This window comes from Planococcus citri, chromosome 3 (genome assembly GCF_950023065.1).
Source record: "Planococcus citri chromosome 3, ihPlaCitr1.1, whole genome shotgun sequence".
Classification (NCBI taxonomy): Eukaryota; Metazoa; Arthropoda; class Insecta; order Hemiptera; family Pseudococcidae; genus Planococcus; species Planococcus citri.
The window spans coordinates 54,116,467-54,140,127 of NC_088679.1; the positions used below are offsets into that span (position 1 = coordinate 54,116,467).

At 34.1% G+C, this 23,661-nt stretch overlaps 1 protein-coding gene across 1 annotated transcript in view; it reads right to left on the minus strand.

The window, feature by feature from the left end:
- LOC135840678 (tRNA dimethylallyltransferase) overlaps positions 1-23,661 on the minus strand; it is a 130,561-nt gene that overhangs the window by 53,312 nt on the left and 53,588 nt on the right. The window contains exons 3-4 of the mRNA XM_065357303.1: positions 20,575-21,623; positions 91-229 (exon numbers count right to left, since the gene is read on the minus strand). Of these exons, the coding sequence (XP_065213375.1) occupies positions 91-229; positions 20,575-21,623 (1,188 nt within the window). The remainder of the gene's footprint in view (positions 1-90; positions 230-20,574; positions 21,624-23,661) is intronic.

Here is a 23,661-nt window from a genome sequence, read left to right on the forward strand (position 1 = left end):
GTATACAAATGACACAGTGATTATCTCGTAAAATGATAATCGCCTCGAGGTATAGTAAAAAATACACTATAAATGACGTACGAGTATTACCTGATCACAGCATATCCATAATAAGCAAGCATCTGGATATCGTAGAGGAGCTGATACTTCGCATGCTCCGTCTAACTGATGCTGTTTCTTTTGAAACTGACCCAAGGTTTCGCCGGTGGAAAAGTACGCCTGTAAGGTCCTGTCGAGCAAGAAAAAAAAATCCCACGTTAATGATTTCCTCTGGATTACATTATTATTACACGTATTGCAGATGATACTATTTTTTTTTCCTTCGACCTCAACTCGTTTCAGAGTAAAAATACGTATTACGAGTACTTACGAATTATTCACTCGAAAAAATGCACCAAAAAAAATCCTATACAGAAACGAAATTCCGTTACTACGATTCATATATACACTTTCAAGTACATAGATACAAACGGTTTCAACCGATTTCAACCCTTCGCTTTTCTTCCTTCTTTCTTTCCTCTTTTTTTTTTTTGGTTTAACCGCACACTGGATCCAAACAGACGGATTTTTATTTTACGAGGAGAAAGCGTAGTATATCATAAATCAAACCCTTTTTCAGCGATCAAATGATCTTCTCGAGTAAGTTTGGGTCACGCACATGTTGGTGGAGAGTGGAGACGTTTCACCACACTGTACCAAAACAAGTTGCCACGTCGGAACACAATCCTTTAATCTAACTGAAAATTTACTTTGTGTATTTTTTGCTCGGCTGGTTAAAGGTAAATGGTGAAGTGGAGTTTCTAGTTTGGGGTACTCTTTTACATACTCTGGTTTTCTATTACATACGTATCGAAATAAAGCACCGAGCACGCGAAATTCAAGCCAGTCGTAGCCGCAAAGATGATAAACTATCAGAGATGATCGCAACGAATATTAAACATGCCTAAACAAAAAGAAAACCGATATCGAACCAGAATCATGCGATAACCAGTTACATGCGAGCAAAATATTGAATTAATGGCGAACATTGAACGATTATTTTGATCGTAATTTTTCGTCGACAAAAAATTTTGCAATTCCCAAACTTCCAGTTTAAAACTGAGAACGGTAAAAATGGCAATTCGCTTTTCAAAACCACTTACACCGTTCATTCACCATTACGTATTCTCGCACTGCAATGTAAAAAAAAATACCCGAAATAACGTATCAAAATCTAAAACTCCATCATGCTCAAAGTTTTCAACTTTCTCTCCCAGTAACTATTTCATTTCAAACCCTTTTCACTCTCATTTTCCTTAAACTTGGTAAACTTTTACCTCGTCGAATTTTCCATTACTGCTAAAATAATCCGAAATAATTATCGCTATACTCGTGTTAATTCGAAAACCACTGCAACCCTTTACGTTCAATGTACGACTGGCTAATAAATAAAACACAAAATATCAAACAATTTGCAAACTTTTAACCGCTAGTAACCGAATAAAAACATTACTAATTTATACACTTCATAGACTAGAACCGTCTAGACATCGCCAATTATTGCGAATAAATTGCGATTACTTTTTAAACTTTCCTAAACGCATAATTTTTATGTCCTACAGGGTACCTCACAGGTCATGAATGGCGAAGCTGCAAGTAAAATTGACCGCCATTGAAAAGTATCGTACAAATTCTATTTGAAATTCGTACAAAAAATGATACACATCACTTCATAAAAAAAAGCTCTCGGATACAAATTTAAAAGAACACAAAAATCGGTCCAAAAAGATAAAAAATCCAGCAATCAACCTGGATACTAGGATGATGCCCACCAATTTTTTAATAACCAGAAACCATAATAAGAATCTGAGCATTCTGAGCGTTTCGTTTTGACCAAAAAAGAATCGATTTTCAAGAAAAAGTTACACCAACAGAGAAGTATTGCTATGGTCAGAAAAAATTCTGAGCCAAACGAAAAAAAAATTGAAAAAACGATCAAAAATGTTCAAAAAAAACACAAAAACACTGATTTCTTCCCTCCAGGTTCCTCTAGAACAGATTTTTCGATATATTAAACAGCTTTTGATTTCTTACGTATCAACTGATCCCTATAATTTGACTTTTTTGATCCATTTCCATTCTCACGCTCCTGCCCCTTCATAATAATTTTGGCATATGGGAACTCTGCGTCAAAGTCACCCCCACTCGGACTCACAAACACAATGCCAAACCAAGATAATTACCAAATTTGAGCGAATTTCATTAAAATGACTCCGGTTAACGTGAAATGTTTTTAAAATCTAGCAGAAAAAATTAAAATCATCAGGTATCCGTAGAAACGATGAAAACGGATTTGTGGGACCCAAAACCCAAAACAAATTTAGTGAGTGTCATACCCTTACCCTCTTTCTCAGAATCGTAACAGGGCATCTCAATTGAATTAAAAAAAAAAGAACTTAAGGAACATTTTTCACCAAAAAAAGGACTAAAAAAGGACCTTAGATTTTTAGGTGTTTTGACACCGTTGATCCAATAGCAACACAATTATTTTATTTGTTATATTATAAAATTGAAAAAAAAAAACTTTGAAATTACTTTTATTTGGAATATTATTATGAACAGGGTATCTAACGGGATTTTTCAAGCGAAAATCACTACTTTTTCTTTTCACCATCATTAAAAAAACATTTCTACACAATTTCACCCCCGCCCCTCTCATCTTTTCCTCAACTTTTTTCATGTTATTCAGAGAACGTCACGTTTGAATACTGGCGTGACATTTGTTAATTTCAAAGCAATCACAAACACTAAAAGGGAAAAATTCTCCAAAATTTATACCAATTTCAAAAAATAAATAACTCAACACAACTATTATTTTTGATTCATTTCAGAAGTTGATTCTTTGGCCTTGGCACGTTTAAAATTCAAACAGTAACTAATTTTTTTGTAGATTTCAGTTTTAAACAAGAAAAGAATATTGGCCCCAACAAAGCGAAGGAGAAAATTTTCAAAAATTCAATAATCGAAAAATTGAATAGTATTATTTTTTAGGCAAGAAGTCGATTTTGGAGTCCTTGACATTTCCTAAATTCAATCAGTAATTTATTAATAAGTTTAGAAAATAAAACCATTGGCCCAAGCGAAGCGAGGGCAAAAGATTTTTAATGTTAGTAATTCAAAAAATTATCTAAGGTCACTTTTAATGTAAAAAATTCAGTTTTCTCAGCTATGACATTTTTTCAAATTGGAACAACAATTTTTCAGAAATTTAAATTCTAAAATAGAAAATAAAATTGACCGGATCGAAGCGAGGCAAAAGCTTTGTAAAACGTGGGGTGGGATTCGAGATGCAAAACAACGTTATTTTCATGAGAAAACTCAATTTTTGACCATCTTTCATAATTCTGAAAATTGAGTCAAAAATTTCACTTTCGAGTACTTAAAATAACCTAAAAAATAAATAAATGATGCACGTGCGAAGCGAGGACAAATGTTTTTGAAACTTCATCAGTCTAATTTATAAAAAAGAAAGAGTTCAGACGTATTCAACATTGAAAATATATTTTTCAAATTTTCACTATCAATTCTGATAAGATTATGAAAATAGAAAAAAATTGATGAAATAAAAAAATCACTATTGTACTTACTGAATTTTTTTTTCAACTTTTACGCAATTTTTCTCTTTTTGATAGGTACATACTACATACCATGATAATTTTTTCCAAGACAAGGACCTAAAAAGGACTTTCTTAGAAAAAAGGACTTTTAAGGACCATGATTGAAAAAAGGACAAGTTCCTTATTAAAAGGACCGAAGGAGATGCCTGGTAAAATAACAAATTTTTTTAAAAACAATACTCAAATTTTCAATTTTTCTCGATCAAAAATCTCATGTTTTTTTCTCAAATAAAAGGATGCAAAATTGAAATACTGATCTTTTTCAACCCTAAAAGCTTTCCTCGCCTCTCTCAGGAAATTTTTCGGGAAAAGTAGAAACTCGGTTCAGCAAAATAAACAAAATAAATTTTCTCACTAAAATAATATTTATTTTTCCTCCTTCTCAAAAAAAAAAAACAGTTCGAGAAACAAAAAAACATAAACCTCCCGTCCCGATTACGTAAACCGTTTAATTAACGCCTACTTTCCAAATTATTCAACACGATTTTATCTCGATCAGCTGTTAATTATGGAAAAGAAAAAAAATTCTATACCAGTTTTACATTATTACGGCCTGTTTTTTTGTTGATTTTTGTTAATAAATATACAGATATAACCAAGCTGGTATAGTTATTTGCGAGAGCAAAAACCGTTTTCATTAGCGAATACCAGACCATAAAATTTGATCACTATGGGACAGCACTGGCACAAAATCTTATCAATTCAACACATCTCCGATTCCCTCCCTTTCACCATCATGACTCCTTCTCTCAGCATATTTCATCATTTTCGAATAATTTGAAACCACGAGAAAAAAATCTCATTCTCACCGGATAAAAATAGCCTAAAAAATTCGTATCAACCTCCCACATACTGGAGTATTCGTCTGTACAGCCAGAGCTAGACTCGTAGACAAAATCCGTTTTCCAGCACACTACTCGTATAAGACCGATGGTGACGGCCAAAATAGTTGAAATTTCAATGTAGATGTCTCGTCGCGCTACCTTGTCTTCCGTCATATATCGTTGAATTAAACGTGTAAGATCATCTTCTATGTATAAAACCCACAATGACATCAATCTTCTACCAACGGATCTCATCTCCTACAATGGAGAAAATCCTCGTAAATAGCGGGAAAAAAGCCCCCATCGCGTCGCGATCTAGACGTACATAGTATTTCGTACACGCTTTACTCATTGCGAAACAAAGACATATGATAATTCGTGACGTAGACTGCATATAACCAGAATACGCATTATATACGCGTCGCAACGCCTACATCCCGCTGGCTACATTGTAGACATAAACCGTAGGCGTCTATCATACCATAATCCGCCGTCTGGCCATTCTTCTTCTTCGCCTCCGCCTCGACTATCGATCGAATTTGGTAATAAACCGAACAAATTGTACGAATAAGCGAGAAAAATATACACGGAGTCGTCGCAAGTTGCAACCTTCTCAAATTTTTAAACTAGAACCATCAACCATCATCGTTGAGCTCTTCTAATATATACGTTGTGTTCAATGTATCGAAAGCTACATCATCTGTCAATATTTGTTTCAACTACTAATTAAATTATACTCCCGCAGAAAAAAAAACTCGCGCCAATACTAAACAATTTCATCTTCTGTATACCATGAATTAGAGAATACCTCGAAAATAATAAATTCTTTCCAACAGGATACAATGCCAAAGCGCAAAAAGCTAGATTAATTTACAACTGCGTAAAATTTTTATTACAATACCGACGATGACGGTTTTTTTCCTATGCTACTACTAACCACGTTCGTTTTCGTTTCGTCGTCGTCGTCGTCGTTTGTAACCGAGTTTTCAACACTACCCGTATTTAAAAATTGGTTAAAATTTAACGCCTGCTTTTCATAGTATCATAAGTTGTGCACCTGCCAGTAATTAAGCGAGTTATTTAAACGGGTATATAAAAGACGCGACGTGAAACATCGTCGTCGTCGATTAATTCCTTAACAAATGACATAATATACTTATGCGTGCGACACTTACTCCTCATTACTTTTTATTTCACCAAAATTCAAACTTTTCCTCCCTTCTTTCCTCCCCTCATGTTCGCCTATATTCTCCCTTCGTTTCAAGGCCGAAACGCACAATTTTCACGCGCAAATCGAGCTGGCGGGAATTATCTACGGGCTTTTTCTCCTTCTTCCCCCACCACTTCAATATTGACCTCACAAGTTTCGTTTGTAAAATCGTTATACTAAGTATTTTTATATGTATTGTACTCGTAGCCTAATATTTCCTCGAACTATATTAAGCGCATGATTATAAACATACTGGTAGGGTAGAGCGGATTGTGTATTCCCAATTCGAAGGGGTTTATAATAAAATACAATAACAAGAAAGCCTGCTGCGCAGTTGTTTTTATTTTTTGGTAAATTTTAAAATTAGTTTTGTTCTGGCAAAGAGAATTTTTCTTTCGAGCTGCGACTATTTAAAAAGGGCGAGATTTTTGGTAATAACATGGTCTGAAACTTTTAAAATCAAAATTTCAGCTGCCCAAACTCATGGCAGATTTTTGGTGAATTTTTGAAAACCTAAAATAGATCAATTTCGGCGTCTGTAGTCTCGACGAGTTCGAACTTTTTTATTACGATGAGAAAAAATTATTTGACAGCAAATTTGGACCCACAGATTCATTATTTTGGGAGTAGAGTGCCAAAATCAGGTTTTTTAGTCATTTTTTTTTCACTTTTCGCCAAATTGAAAAAAAAAGTTTGCATTTTCTGAAATGTGTTTCTAGTAGAGAGGAGAACCTACGTAATATTTTTCAAATTTTTTAGATAATTTTTCGCTAACTTATGGCATTTAGAAATTTTTAAGCAAAAATTTTGTAAAACCACATTTTGGTTCCCATTCCGAAAATAATGGCTCTGGCAATTCAAAAATGTTGTCAAAATTTTTTCCAATTCTATTGGTCGAACTTTCAGCGCAAATTTTCAATTTCTCGAAAATGGCTCGAAATGGTGAAATTTGGTTTTGGTGGTTTGGAAATCGGCTCAGATGTGGACGTACTCGTCGTTAAACAAATTGAGATTGAGACATAACTCGATTTTCAGCTGCTCAAATCAACTTCCATGCCTACTGGAGAACCTCGGTTCAGGAATTATTTTAGTTAGTTTCACAACTAATTTTCCTCGTTTTTACTAAACTGTGTATTTTTTCTCCAAGTGTGAATTCCGAAGGTAGCCAATTTTGCGATAGATTTCACCGGTCCAGCAAATTTCAGAAGGGGTTAGGACCCACTAGAAGGGGTATAAAATCGCTGAAGCGAGTTAGAGCAGCCCTCCTTATTTTTTTTCATTTTCTTAGTGCAGGTGAAACGGCAGCTCTACCAATTGAGTCAAAATCTGTAAAAATTATGTTGGGAGAGCACTCAGTCTAAAAAAAAAAAATTTAGGAAAGGCTGTTGAAAGGGCAGCCCTACCGATGCCGTAAAATCAGCGAACAAGTGGACAGACGACCTTGAAGCGCTGGGGAGGCAGGTCAGTGACCTTGTAAGTTCCACGGACAGACGGACAGACAGACAGACAGACAGACGACCTTGAGAGACCACACAGGCGGGCCAATGACCTTTGGATGCCAGATAGGTGGACAGACGTTCTTATGATGCCAGACAGGCACGCAGGCAGCTTTAAGAGACCAGACAAGAAGCGGACAGACGACCATGAGAGGCTAGACAAGTAGGTCAGTGACCTTAAAAAGCCAGACAAACTGGTCAATGACCTTAAGAGGTTATGCAGGCGGCTTATAGAGGCCAGACAGGCAGACACCTTGAAAAGCTAGACAGGTAAATTTAGTTACGAGGGTTTCAGACAATGCTCTTTCAAAAAATTGCGGTATTACTCAAATTAGGGGGGGCCTCATGAGGGGTCTCAAATGAGAAGGTGACCGAAAAGATCAGGATGATAAACGAAACCTCAGCAGAAGTTTTAAACAGAAGCTTGCCTAATAGGAACCGTTGAGACCCCGAATACATTCAAAAAGAAACTGGTATTCTTAGAGTACTTTTTACTCACCTCCTCTCTTCAAAATTAAGCCACTTCAAATTACATAAAATTACTGACTTTTGGTGCACTTCTTTCAAAATTTCTGACAGATTTTCACCAAAATTTTGCATTTATGGCAATGTTGGCAAATAAGCTGGAAAATCTAGAAATTCGTTGGAGACTCCAAAATACAAATACCCCAAAAAAAATTTATTAATTTTTTCCTTTATTTTTTTAGCTTTTCTAATCTCCAAAACTGATTTTAAAATTCTGAAGACTTTCAGTTTGGCGTTAAATTTTTTTTTCAAAATATTACCAAACATAAATGTGATTTGAACCACAAAAAAGGAGACTCAATGGTCAGTTGTCAAAAAATTGTTTTCTCAACTTTTTTTGCTAATGTCAGTGGAGTTTAAGTCGCTCTTTTACACAGCGCAAACTAAAACATCGTGAGTGATTGGAAAGTCCCCTAAAAATATAAAAAAAGTTGATCCGAAGGCTGACTTTTATGCCAAAAAAATGATGAAAATCTGCTCATGCACTAGTAACTTGAGAAAAACGTCTTCAGCAAATAACCGACTGAGACCTTCTTTTTTTTACAAATGAACTCGATCTATCAAGTGGGACAGGTTCAATGTTATTAAATTTTTTAATCCATTTTTGCACAAGGGCTTGTAAAAGAAATAATTGGATAAAAACAGCACCAAAAATTCAAAATTTTTTACTTATACCATTGAAAATTGTACAATCACTAGTAATAATTTTTTTTCAATTTACTCTCAATATACCTACAGAGATGTTTTTACCTATGACACGAGTAACGATTGTTTTTCCATCAAACACATGCTCGGTGAAATAAGGTTATAGTTTATTTTGAAACTTATACCAGAACCAAATGACACAAAAATGTCAATTACATATTGTTTCATTATGTTACAATGTACTGCACTCGCAGCACCATTTGTAGTATTTGTGAAGGTTGTAGCAACGACGACAAAAAGAAAAATCGACAGACAGTAGTTAAAAAGGTAAATATTGCGTAATATTGTCGACATGCGGACGTGCTAGACAGACTCGGTTTAAAAAAAGATGTTTCTATTAGTACGAAATATACATCTAGAAATCCAAGTGTAACGTGTAAAAGCATATAAAAGGTTTTGTTTGGAAGCAAGTAAGTAACAAAATCCGAGTAAGAAGGTGTACCACAGATACTCATACGTATTACTTACATGTACAAGTAGATACCTTGTACTCTCATTATATGCATACTGGTTATGAATTTTCATAAGTAGGTAAATATTCACACAGATATGCTGTTGAAAATTTGAATTGAAGTTTACTCATTTCTTCGAAATTATACACCCTGGTACAATGTTTGTTCTGCTTATATTGGTATATTGTAAATACAGGAGAATTTGACATCGTATTACATGCGATAGCGTTGTACCACGTTCATAAGCGAATAAGACATAGAGAGAAATATGGGCGTTGATTTTCCAACTTCTTTTTCATTTTTGGTGATTTATCTTCTTTTTACGCCCTTAATAAGCATAAAATAAGAACGAAAGAATTTTTCGTTATTTTACGTAAATTTATGCAAGAATTTTGAGCATCTCTCATCTCATCTACCTATGTCTCTCGAATAAGCATTGGTTTGTATCTGTGTTTCTTTTTTGGCTCATATGGGACGAGGTGACCCGCGACTTCGCAAAAGGCATCGTTGTTCCGAGCAATAAACTTTTTGACTGGTACGTTGTACTCTCTGGTTTCGTCTATGTTATTATTATTATAAATACGTACTATGTAAGTACATACAACGTTCACGTATTTATTTTTAAATAGTTTGACGGAAAGTAGGTAAGAAAATGATGCATATTCCAAAGCAGTTGGCTCATTTGTCTTTCGACGTCCCCCCTTGCACCCTTTTTGTACGTGTCGGTTTTTGTCTTCGGTTTTTTTTTTTTTCATCTTCTGTGTGTACAAAACGTAAGTGAACTGTAATAATAATTTGCGAATTGTACACAATATAACGCAGGTTAATGAGGTCGCTTCGAAAAACTTTTTTTTTATTCTACCGGTGTTCGCCAAATGTACAATAACTCGTTGTGGTTTTCTATTATACTGGTGTATAGTTTAACGAATGTGTAAAATTTGCAAGGTAGGTTCTTCACGCTCTGCTGTACTCGATGGCTGAGTTCGGGGCAGGCAGACTGGTACGATTTGTGAGGTTGTGTTCAAACACAATAATTCGAGTGAAAGAGAGAGAAATTTTGTACACCGATTCGAAGCAAGAATGGCGAATGAGTCGGTGACACAAAGAGAATACTTTTTTTTTGCGGAAGCCGGAAAAATTGAGGTCGAAAAATTACGTTTGTTTGATCTGCGAGACGAAAGTTATGGAAATTTTCGCGTATTATAGGATTACATCGTTGATTAATCGACGATACTTCCAATCTAGAAGGAATCATTAGAAAATCAAATCGAATCGTTGATCACGAATTGGCACTTGGCAGTTTTTGATTTCGATTGCAAAACCAGTCCCAGATCGTGCGTGTGTGAGATGAGCTGTACCTATGGAAATCAGTCGAATCACAGGGTACGAATAATGACAAATGATGAGCGATCTGCGTCCGTAGATTAATATTTTACGAGTAGTGGATGCTTTCGTTTGATAAGGATTTGATTGATTTATTGTACGTTGATAAACAGTGTGGTTGAAAAAAAATGATCCAACTGAGGAACTGTATAGTATACAAAATTGTCTGTCAGATTTTTCAATGTACTAACTTGACAGTCGAGAGAGATTGCAGAAGCATAAGGGAACATATCCAGAAATATGCAAAATCGAGGATTTCTGACGATTTTTGGCAATAAAGTATGTATTTCGTACATTTTTGACAGTTTTTTGTATACTTGTTAGGTCATTTTCTAATTTAGTACTTTTTTTTCGTAAATTCGTAGTTTTTTCGGCCAGAAGAGACCCTGAGTAAAGACTTTTGCAATTTTGGGAAAATAAAACGTAGATTCTGTCAAAAAACGATACTCTAGGACATTTTTTAAAAAAATGTAAAGATTGTAAATTTTTGCAAAAATATACCTAAACTTTTTTCTAGAAATTTTGCCAAAAATCAAGACTTTTTCACATTTTTTGGCAAATACATAGTAATTTGACAATTTCACCAAAAAGGAGGACTTTTTGCTTTGGAATTATTGGCAAAGAAGATGATACTTTTTGGCAATTTTTAGCAAACATTCAAGCAAGGCTTTTCAATCAGCACTTTTGAAAAAAAAAATTATAAATAAAATAGATAACAAAAACTTTGATCATTTTAGCAAAAAGTAGCAATTTTTGGAAATCATTGTCAAAGAAATTATATTCTTTCGCAATTTTATTCGAGAAGTGAGATTTGCCTTCTTCGTAATTTTTCTCAATTTTACGTACAATACTTAGCAAGTCTTTTCAATTGCTAAAACGCCAGAATTTTTTGGCAATAGGCAAGTAGGACTTTTCGTCAAATTCTTCTTGGAAAAAAGTAAAACTTTTCAAGTAGAATTTTTTGCAAAAAATCGCAAATTTTTTGACAAAAAGCAGACTTTGGAAATTATTTTCAAAAAAATGGTTTTTTTGTGCAATTTTTGTTGAAAAATTGTAGGAGAAATCAGAGGAAACGAAAAACAATAAAAACATATTTTATTTAAAGTCGTCAACAAAATAAGCACGACTAAAATTTAAAAGGACCCGAAGATCTTTTACATAAAAAACATCATTGATAGACGTATATAAGGCGAATGACCTCGTCAAAACAATATTATTGTGATCAAAATATGATCAAAACAAACAAAATTTAGGGGCCGTTGATGGCCAATTAATTTTACATACGAAGTGGCCAATGATAAACGATAAAGTAAAAATAAACAAATATAAAAATACTCGGAAATTCTCAACACCCCCCCTCAAAATTAACTACTACATAATTGAAAATTAGCGAATAATATGTAAACAAACGAAATCGTAACTCGTAAGTGATGAGCTAAAACAAACTTAAAAGTGAACGTTGATTCGCGAATTTCGAGTAAAACTCATTACACATTGTAAAAAAAATTCAACAAGCGTTTGAATACCGATTTCGTAGTTAATTTTGCAAAAGATTTCCAGATATCACAATAAATTCGCGTCATTAAAACTAAAATATGACGAACTGTTTTACACTCGATAACATAAGAATTTAAGATGACGTGATTTTTTACTTTTAAAAATATCGAAATAATCGTACATAAAATAAAGATAATTTTCAGAACCGAACGAACCACAAATGATAAGTATCGTACTCATCATTTTACTACAAATATCCAAATACCAATTTAAAATGTTCGGAGACTTTATTTTTTTACATTCTTTCAGATTACTACCTTGAATCAGAAAAGCGCAACTAAAACTAACATCGTCAAAAACGTTTTTCATACGTAATATTCAAAATTTCAATCACACCTGACAAGAACCTACCAATGGCTGGATAAATAACAACGCTCAAAATCATACAAATTAGAAACAAAAGTAATGCCACAAAAAGAATTATCAACGAAATCATACCACCAATGATCAAAATAATATCAGACGTTCTTACACTGCCATCCAAAACCAAATTTATTTTCAACTCGTCGTTTGTGTCACTATTGCTTTCACTCTTTTGGACAAAAATCTAGTATTATCACCATCACTTGAAATTAAATTACAATTACTGGTATCTGTATTTACTAAGAGTTGGAATTCAAAAACAACATTGTTTCTATCATGATGGCGATTTCCAAACTAAAAAATTACGCAAAACGAACATATTGTCATCAATTCACACTCCCAAAACTTTTACGCCATGATTCCCAGAACAAAAATCAACGCAGACACCAACGCCATTTTTTTCCAATACTGAAAAATTAAACATTAACTTCAAATCACACCACAATAATCACTCGACTACATACCTACGAGTAATTGAAATTCCTCAATACCTATCCACTTTTCCTCGCTATTATTTCACTCAGAAAAGCGACATCGATAATAATTTCATACACTTTCCCCCCTTCGGTGTAGCTTTTCATTTCAACGACTATTTCATCATGAAGTACCTCTCTTCATACTACTCTCATCGTCTGATTTTTTTTTTAAGCGAAGGTTTTCTCCTTCTGATACACAGTACTCACATACATCTCGTCGTCGTCTGATTTTTTACAGAAAGGTTTACTCCTTTCACAGAGTTTTACACTTTACACAATTTTTTTAAAAAGGTTATTTTTCCTTTTACCAGATTTTACACTTCACACAATTTTTTTAAAAAGGTTATTTTTCCTTTTACCGGATTTTACACTTCACTCCTGGAATAGTCACTACTGTTACAAAGACTGTTATTGTTATTTCATTCGTTAAATAGTTACGTTATTCGATTTGGCCAAATCGTTGTTGTTGTTGTTCGTAAAATACTTTGTAAGCTACCTTCCAGCAGCACCACTGCTGGAAAACTTATCGAAGACAAATCGTTAATATCACTAAAAATCACATTTTCAATTATAAATTCTTCCCTAAACACATCATCACCAAAACTACCCATCACACTGATTTGACGTACCAAAGTCAGCAACAAACTTGACTTGATGAAAAAAGTACCGCCCTCATTCAAATTCGAAATCTTTGATGAAACAAACGAACCACACAGTCGCATAAACTATCACCCCTGACACCATCTACTACTTTCATTTTTCATTACTTTAGAATTCCAGGTACATTTACCTTATTAGAATCGCCACAACCAGCAATACCATTGAAAAAACTAACATTCGCACCGACATTTGCATTCTTGTTGCCATAAATTTGGTCAAAGTTTGGTCTCCTCTGATTGAAACCAAAATCATCTCTACGCAGTATCTATCTACGCACCATACTTTCATCACTGTATGTAGAAGTGGCAAAATCTACCAATGTGGCCTATGCCACCACACCTATAGCACCGAGTTCGATTACTGTTTACTTGTACACCATTTCGTTATCATTACCTATCGTACATAACACAATATCGTTGTATTCCCTAAAATACTATCTATCATCATAACCAAAAATTCGTCTTTACAGAAAAACTGTTGCCACATTCAATTAAAACTAAGTACTTTTTTAGACACCGTTGATACAAAATAAAAATCACGATTGAACTACCTACTTATTTACAATTACTTTTCACAAAAATCGTCATTGAAAACGTGTCGTTTGAACACCGTTGTCGTTTTTATAATTACCATTCGTCGTCATCTACTATAAGCGTATAAATACATTACAACCAAATCGTTCAATCACGTTTGAATTTACTTGGATCATTTCTCGAAAATCACAGCTTGTAATTTTTTTGTTTTCAAAATACACCACAGTTTTCGTCGTTTAGAATTACGTCGTCGTTGTCGCAATTACGTTGTTACCACCAAAATCATCGTCGAAACTACCAAAACGGAAAACCAAAAAATACCATTCGGACCACATGGAGGATTATTTGTTTGAATTTTCACCTGCATTACCGAACGTCGATATGCTCATACTGGACCAAATTGTTTCGCATCTTTTAATATTTTCAGGTTCCAAAAGTACTCGAATTGCTAAACCCAGAAAATTACTACTCCGTACTCGCGTTGTAAAAAATAATACCTACATACTAATACTTTGTTGTCATCGTCTATACGTAAGTATAAATACTCCCAGATCGTTTACTGCCGTCGTTGTGAATCAGGTTTTTCGTCGTCACCCAAAAATTCGTCGTTGTAAACCGAAAGTTTTCGTTTTTTACCACTTGCAAAATTCATCGTCGAGAACATTTTTTTTTCTTGTTACTGTAGCGTTGAAAAATCACTGACGTTACAATACCGTAGCATTTAATCGTCGCCTGTTTTTACACTTCAAAGAAATCGCCATATCGATTGCCAGATTCACATTCGTTCAACGTCGCCATCACCAGAATCATTTTAAAAAATCGCCGTCGTTACTACCGATCATTTACGCAGACCAAAAGAAGAGACAGAGGACATGGACCAAAAACCAACGCTCGGGTACCATGTAGGAGAAATCAGAGGAAACGAAAAACAATAAAAACATATTTTATTTAAAGTCGTCAACAAAATAAGCACGACTAAAATTTAAAAGGACCCGAAGATCTTTTACATAAAAAACATCATTGATAGACGTATATAAGGCGAATGACCTTGTCAAAACAATATTATTGTGATCAAAATATGATCAAAACAAACAAAATTTAGGGGCCGTTGATGGCCAATTAATTTTACATACGAAGTGGCCAATGATAAACGATAAAGTAAAAATAAACAAATATAAAAATACTCGGAAATTCTCAACAAAAATAGAGAATTTTTTTGGTTAATTTTAATGAAACATTTTGGCTTTTTTTTAGGGAAAAAGAAAAACTGGGACTATTGGGAAATTTTTAGAAAAAAATTAATACTTTCTGGAATTTTTGCAATAAAAAGACAATTCTCAGCAAAAATCGATACTATTCGGATATTTTGACAAAATTCATGATTTTTTGCCATTTTTGATGGTTTGCGAATCATTTTCTCTGTTTTTTCTTCAAATGAATGAAATTTTTTTTTGAGAAAATCCTGTGAACGGAGTTGCTCCGCCCAAGTTGAACCAGCTTCGAAATACGAGCTTTCAAATTTTGGCAGTTTTGCAAGAAATTGAAAATTCGTGAAAAACTCCCTTCCCTGAAGGACTAAGGATGGCAGTTATTTTACCAAAAAAATAAAAACACCCAGGAAATTTTCTGCGTTAAAATCCAAGAGAAAAATGCAAAAAAATAAACACAGAATCTTCTCCATTACAATTAACATACAATTTCAGCATTACGCAAAACACGTCTTAGGTACTGTGAAACGTTCGCTACCTTCGACAACACCGAAGAAGTAAACTTAATCTCGATAGTCGGACGTGATCGATGAATTCGAAGCTACTACACTCCTAAATCTTCGCCCGCCAGAGCCACTGGAATGTCGGTAGAAAATTACTTGGTTTGGTTCCTGGCTGGAGGGCATGTGTCGAATTCAGCGATACGTATGGTCTTCTTCTGAATACAGGCGGCGGCGAATACGCCAATTCTTGACGGGTACCGTTTTACCTTTGAATTAATGATTTTGTTAATTTCAAGCACGGCGCTGTCATCAATGAATTGAACACGCCATAAAGATAAATTGAAAATCAACCTGAAGAATGCTGACCTTCTAAGAGGTTTGCGACGCGGCGCTACGTCACAACAATGTTTCTTGGTATATCTATTTACATATGAGTATAGTGATGTACCTAGACCTACGGACAATACAACAATACTAGACGAATAAGCGTTAACAATAGAATTTTTTTTCTAAATCGTCGCCGAGTGAAAAATGACCACTGATGGATGAAATGCTGGCTTTCTTAAAAAAAAAAACAAATAAATAAACAGGCAGACAACAAATTAACCGTGATACGACTTTTAAATATTTCAAGTAATTCCTCGAAAGACTTTCACAACTCACCATGATCTCCTCATACGAATATCTTATCTGCACTGCAGTCTTTTTTTCGAAGTTTTCGCACGCCCAAAGTTTACCTACATTATCTTATCGTGCAGCTGATTCCACAATTTCTTAATTTAAACCGCTACGTAATCGTTTGGAATTACATTCGATATTCGAAGGAGTTCCGATCCGATTTCATCGAATTCGCTTATCAATTCGAGTTCAACGATCAAATATTTAGAAACCGAACTGAAAATTGGCAGATTCCGAAGAATGAAATGAAATAATTCTTCGAATTCGAATCAAATAACTCAGAGGCCTGTCAATTCCAACATCAAGTTTCTTCAATGTTTGAAAGTTGGACTTCACTTGTTTATTTAAAAAGTCGAATAACTCATTAAAATTGAAGAGTTGCATGAAGAAGAATCGAAATATACAGTCCAATCTCAGAACACTCATACTCGTCTCAAACTCACCCCATCTCTGCTAAAATACAGCCGCCTGCCGCTATTAAAATCAAAACAATACCAAACATACGAGTATAACGTAAGAAAATCCGCATTCACTAATCAATTCGACCCTAGAGTCAACATCAAAGATAAACAACACACTAGAGCACTATAACAGATCGTAAATCTAATACTCGGATTCCACAGGCGATATGAAATTTGAGAAAAAATTAGACCAGGCTGAGAAACAAGTCTTAAATTTCCTAGGCGATATTCTAGAGGGTAGATAGCTACAAAGAATCTCGTTTGTGTTCAGATATGGGCGAGACGGTGTTTGATTGAGAGCTCAATTTACCGGCGAACTAAAAATTAACATTTAAAAGAGCAATAATTAAGGTATAATACGTCTGAACCTTTGGCACAAGTATCTAAGGCTTCTAATATCATAATTAAAACGCGACTTCGGTTCGTTCTTCATAGCAGCGGGAACCTTGTACATTAATTGAAGGACAAGACAAACATAAACAATATGCCATCATCACAGGCGTGGACGACGAACCCTTTCAAAACACCCTCTTTTATTAACAAAAGTGTCCGAAAGGCGAGTACTATTACGGGTACTTTTACACGTGATGATAAATATTTTTGAAAATGCCCCATTGGGCAAAAATTCGCCTGTAATTGGCGTGAAATGTAATTTTATCGCCCAAAAGTTCGCTTGGGGAATTCGTTTGTGTAGTGAAAATTCGCTTATGAATGCGCTGACACTCATAGAGTGACTGTAGCGTGCTATTCGCCCACAAATACGCCGACGCTAGCCAATCAGAAAAATATCTTTGGCGACAGCGAGGTTTTCGGTCGCTTAAAAATTCCCAATCACCAACCTGGCAGTTGCTTTTGAATTTGAGTCAAATAACAGAAAAAATTTTCCAAAATTTATACTTATGCATACACTTTTTTTGTTTATTAATTATGTTTTTCATCAATCAAAGTCTTAATTTAAAAATTACCCACTCGAAATTTTTGCTTTAATTTTTTTATAGTTTGAGAGAATTTGAAAAAAAATATATTAAATGTAATTTTCGAATGAAAGTTCAAAAAAAAAGTTCTATACAATTTAATTTCGAAAATGAAATTTCAAATGTTTCAATTTCAAACAAAATTCGTTACAGCCACTAAAATTTCAAAAAAAAAAAAAAACAGGAAACAAAATGCAAAATAATTTCAAAATATATTAATTCACCGCAGTCACTCGAATTTGAAAAAAAAACTGATAAAAATAAAAAGTTATGTGTATGATTTTAAATAATTTTAATCAAATAGAATGTGCATCGTTTCCGAACTTTCTAAAAAAAAAAAATTCCCCACAGTTATCTTGAATTTCAAAAACTCAAAAAAAAATTCTAGGCAAAATAATTTTGAGATCTGTTATTGTTAGAGGCGTTTTAAAATATTCCAAGAAACCAAATTATCCAAAAAATCTTGGCAGAATAATTTTGAAAACAAAAATTTTGAAACTGAATTTTCGAATCTTCGATTTGAAAAAAATCACTGCAAGCAGTCACTTGAATTTAACCCCTCCTCCCTCCCACCTAAAAAATTTTCAAAGAATATGCTGATTTTGAAACGAGAAATAATAAGCTGTAGAAAAGTCAATTTCAAAATTTTTAAAAATTCAATATTTTATGGATTTAAAAAAATATACTTATGTTAGGTCGCATTTTTTTCTCTTGAAAGGAATAAAATATTATAACAATCGCAATTATTTTCAAAAAAAATTTAAAAATCAGAAATGTTTCTGTTTTTTGAAAATTTGAAAATTTTTAACCCCAACAGAAAAATGACAGATTGACAGACCGAAAGTAAAAATTGTAAAATCAATATCAAACCATTCCATAGGCTTTAAAGTTGACACTAAACGTAATAAAGTCCACCTACCTAATTAAAAATTTTAATAATCATAATTTGCAAATTGCAAATTTAGTTCAAATTTAGGTACCTACTTCTTTCAACTTGATTTTTTTTTTTTTTTTTTGAATCTGGAGAAAGTTGTGAATTGTTTTCAGTTGCAAGTTTCAGCTAAGTAACGAGGAATCAAATTTTCTTGGTCCATAGACGTATGCAAGACCAGGAAACAACAACAAATTGAAAAATTTTAGAATGACATTTTTTGAATATAGAAACCAGAATTTATCTTTAAAAATCTTCACTTTTGGGTAGCAGCTTCTGCAATTTTCAATAAATCAATTTCAGAATGTTTCAAAGGGAGGGGGCACACACATTACACTCTTGATAAAAATGGATTTATTTAATCAGAACCAAATTTCAAACTCATCTCCCATAATATCCTCGCTTCCTCTACAATGAGGTGGAAAATTCGATTGAAACCCCAACCACTGGACAGTGGACACACCAATGACTAAACACGACAAAGACATACTATGAACGCCAACTTGTCCACAAAATAATGTATTGGTACATGGGGCATAAAAATCACAATTTTTGTGATTATTGCCAACTGTTATATTACTCGTAGTTTTTTTCTCTTCTTTACTAAATTACTATAGCGGATGAGAACCCATCAACCATCACACACTGATGCACAGACAGGCCAGCAGTCAGATACGAGAACACAGACTCGATGATGAAAAAAAAAGGGGGCCACGTTAAAAGCTGCCGCGACACTTTAGAACAAATTAAACACCGCGACAAAAAAGCGAAAATTAAAAACTTGTCTAAAAATATCAAATTGATGTGTACGCAATGGGTTTGGTTTTAAAATAGTGATTGGCGTTTATTCTCGCTCTTATAATGCATACTATCGAGTCGCCAAGTTCGCAGAACATTAAACTTAATGGTTTTTTCAACGTGTATTTAAACCGAAGCAATAATCCGCGGATTGCGATTGAAACTGCATCAGAAAATCCAAGCCGAGAAGAATTTTTTTCACTGAAATTGTTGACATTCTACAGAAAAATGTAAGTTACCGGTACAAATTTTTTCACAGGCGCCATCGTCGTTGACTCATTTACTATCGACTTTTCCAAAATTTTGATATTCGAATAATCGTATACCTCACGAATACTCATTATGTCTTTTTATAGGCACTTTGTATGTACTCTAATTACCTACATAATTTCGTATCAACCAGTTTAACCACCACGCGTCACACCTGATAACGAAAATTCGCAGCCAAAATTGTAAACATATTTTGAAAATAACGCATTCAGCATCGAACGGCGAGCAATTTAAATCACCATCAATTAGTACGTCGAAACAAAACAAAATGAAAAAAAAAAGGAAAAAAAACGATACGCAGGCCGGGTATCATTTCATTCAATAAACGGCGCTTTATAATTTAATTAGGCTTTTAAAAGTAATTACCGCAGGAAGTAAAAAAAGACCTCCACATCAGAAACGACCAAACCGGTCTGTAAATTTGACATGATGAATAACTCGGAATTAATCATAGACAAAACGCCTGTTCACGCCCATTTATAACTTGAAATTACCTCGGTAATGCGAACGTGCGCGCAAAAAAAAAGTCAGTTGTATTTACTATCTCGACTAATAGATCGAACATGAAGAGCACATGTTCGGTCGGCAATCTTTCTATCTTAATTTACGCGAATCTTACGATTCGATTGCTATACGATAACACGCCATCCCATACAAACAGTTGGCAGTTGGCAGCATCGATATTATCTACCGGTGCTGTCGATTCTACAAGTGATGCGATTCTTTTTCGATGAAGATCGGTTAAGGTCATAGGTCAAGTTCAGTTTCATCCAGGCGAACAGAATCCATCAAATTTGGAGTCGATTTGATTTCTGACCATCAACAGCTAGAATCGACACCCGATAGCTTCAAATAATAATCTACATAATACTTAATATGTATACTAGGCTGAAAAAAGAAATCCACCATACCTGATCACTTTCCGTCGATTATTCGGATGAATTTTAATCAGCATTTCCGGATCGACCAGCTTCAGTTCGGCGTAAAGATCATGGTTACTGAAATCCAGCAAAGTTTCTTCGTCGACAACTCGAATCAAATTCAGTCGTTTAATTCTAACGGTCGTTAACGCGATCACACATTCGACGAATTTTTTAAAAATAAAATAACAATTGGTCGTTAAATGCGGTCGACGTTCGTACACATCGCGAAACTCATCGGATAACTGACCATAATCGGCACCGATCACAGCACAAGACGAATCACTCCATAACCGACAGACCATTGGTAGATTCCAAAATCGCGAACCGTCCACGAATGAGAAATTCTTGGCGAAAGGTAACTCTTGACTTTGACTCAACACCGAGTAACACTCCTCCAAATCCATTTCGTATTTCGGAGCGCTGGTGGCATTTTCGTCGATATCACACTCGATAAAATCATACTTATCATTTAAATAATTCACCATATGCTTTAAATTACTGCTTATGTATTCCTCCATTATTCTAGTTTCTAAATGCAAAATATCAACGATATCTGTATCAGCAGGTTGGCGAATACCGGTTAAATCTTCATCGTTGACCGAATCTCGCTCACCAGATCCGATTCGATAAAAAGTTCTGCTGTAGTATTGATACGTTAAATTCATCGTCTCGAGAATGCTCTCGATTGAATTTCTAAAATCACATTGTATCGATTTGACCTGTCCGATTAACAGATTGATATCATCTTTGGTGACTATTTTCTTAATATCACAGCTCGTTTCAGTCTCACTTTCTTCGACAACGTCCGTGTCGTTTTTTTCAGTCTCGTTTTTCTTCAAAGTGGGTAAAACTGAACCTTTGTAGGTTTTCCATTGGTTAATTTGACTAAAATCTTTCAGCACAAGGCAACGATTGGCGATCAAAACCGAATTTTCTTCTACAGGTTCGACTAGCATTTCATAAAGCACCGCTTCGATGTAGTAATTTGTACCACCGACCACGATGGGTAATTTTTTACGTTTCAGGATGTTGTCGATCTAATAGGAAAACTGAGTTAAGGAAAATTTTTAAAAAATATTAGCATTAGCATAAAAATAGATACTTCAATGTCAAGTAAATACATACAACATACATTATGACGACAAAAATTCTGCCGAAAAAATAAATTTATTATTATTCTTAGATTAGGTACACTGAATATTACTTGTATGTATGTATTAATAAAATTATCAATTTATCACATAGGAAGTTCACTACGTTGAAGAAATTATTTTCCCTACTAATCTTTACAGACCAATTTTTCCAACATAAGTATCCAGACTCTTTTAATATCAACTAAGTACGTACTACGTACAATCAAACAGCAAAGAGGGAATTCCAAGTTAGTAAAGAGGAAGTTTTAAATTACCCCAAGCTGGACTTTATTGAAGCCAAAATGTTTCAATTACATTAAAAAAAAGAAGAAAAAAAGAAGGAAAATAATTATATACATATTATTATTACAAAGTTTGATTGAAGAAATAAAAAAAGCAAACAGACCTTTTATGACAGTTTAGACACAAGAAAGGACTTTTAGGTATAAATCTTCGCAAAAAAATCAGGACTTTCTGACAAAAATCAGATATTTTAGACCATTTTGGCAAAAGATGGGATTTTTTTCGGCCATTCTGATGAAAGACAGGACTCTTTGTAGCAGTTTGGTCAACATTTTTATGGCAGTTCAAGCAGAAAAAATGATTGGCATAAATTTTGTCAAAAAACAGGATTTTTTCTTTAAAATTTTGGAAAAACAGGATTTTTTCAACAAAAATTAAAATTTTCTGAACATTCCAACAAAAATTTGATTTTTTGACAATTTTGACCAAAATTTGCATTTTTGACAGTTTTGACTAAAATTTAGGATTTTATACCTTACAATGCCGGCAAAAAATGAAGCTTTCCGACAATTTTTGGTGAAAAATAAGAACTTTTTTCGGCAATTTTGGAGAAACACAAGACTCTTTGTAGCAGTTCAGTCAACATTTTTACGGCAGTTTAAGCAGAAAAAAATGACTTTTTGGCATGAATTTTGTCAAAAAACAGGAATTTTCTTTGGAAATTTTGGAAAAAAGGATTTCTCCAACAAAAATTGAAATCTTCTAAACATTCTAACATAAATTTGAATTTTTTACAATTTTGACCAAAATTTGGGATTTTAGACCATGTGGGCAAAAAATGTAACTTTCTAAAAATAGGGGGGGGAGTGGAAGCTTTTTTTTAGCAATTTTGGCTTCAATCGAGACTGAAAACAGTACTTTTTACGGAATGTTAGACAAAAAATGGCTAAAAATCTCATTTTTTGAAAATTCTGACAAAAAACTAACAAGTAAGACTTTTCTCAGCTTTTATCAGAAAAAAACATCACAGTCAATCTTGGCAAAACCTGGGAATGTTTTTGAAAATTTAAGCCAAAAAACCAGAATTTTTTGGCGTTTTTGTCAAAAACCCAGATTTTTATCAGGCTACTTCGAAAAACACAGTACTTCTTGGACATCTAAGGCGGAAATCTATCCCTTTCGGATGATCAGGCAAGGAATCCAGAATCTCTTAGTACGTAATTTCAACAAAAATTAAAACTGTGGGGAATTTTTTTGCAAAATTTGGATTTTCTGACAATATTGACAAAAAAATGTGACAATATCAAATTTTCCTGGCATTTCCGAGACTTTTCTAGAGAGGGAAAATTCTCCGACTTTTCCCGGTATCCCAAGTTTTTCACAGAATGCACACCTTGTCAGTTGTCACCATAACCTCACATATGTTATTTCATCAAACCGCATGTTCATTAGTCGCGATTTCTCAGAAACACTCATTACACCATAACAACGTTCGTTTCACTCACCTCAAACGAACCGAATCCACACATTATCAACCCCTGGCCGTTGAACAACGTTGGAAAATTAGAAACGAAATCGTATCAGCCAAAGAAGAAGGAAGGAAGACAATCTCTCGCATCACGCAGACACCTAAAACCTACACTCGATGTATTAATATCACACCTCGTACACCGCATACTTACATTTGGCTGACACAAAG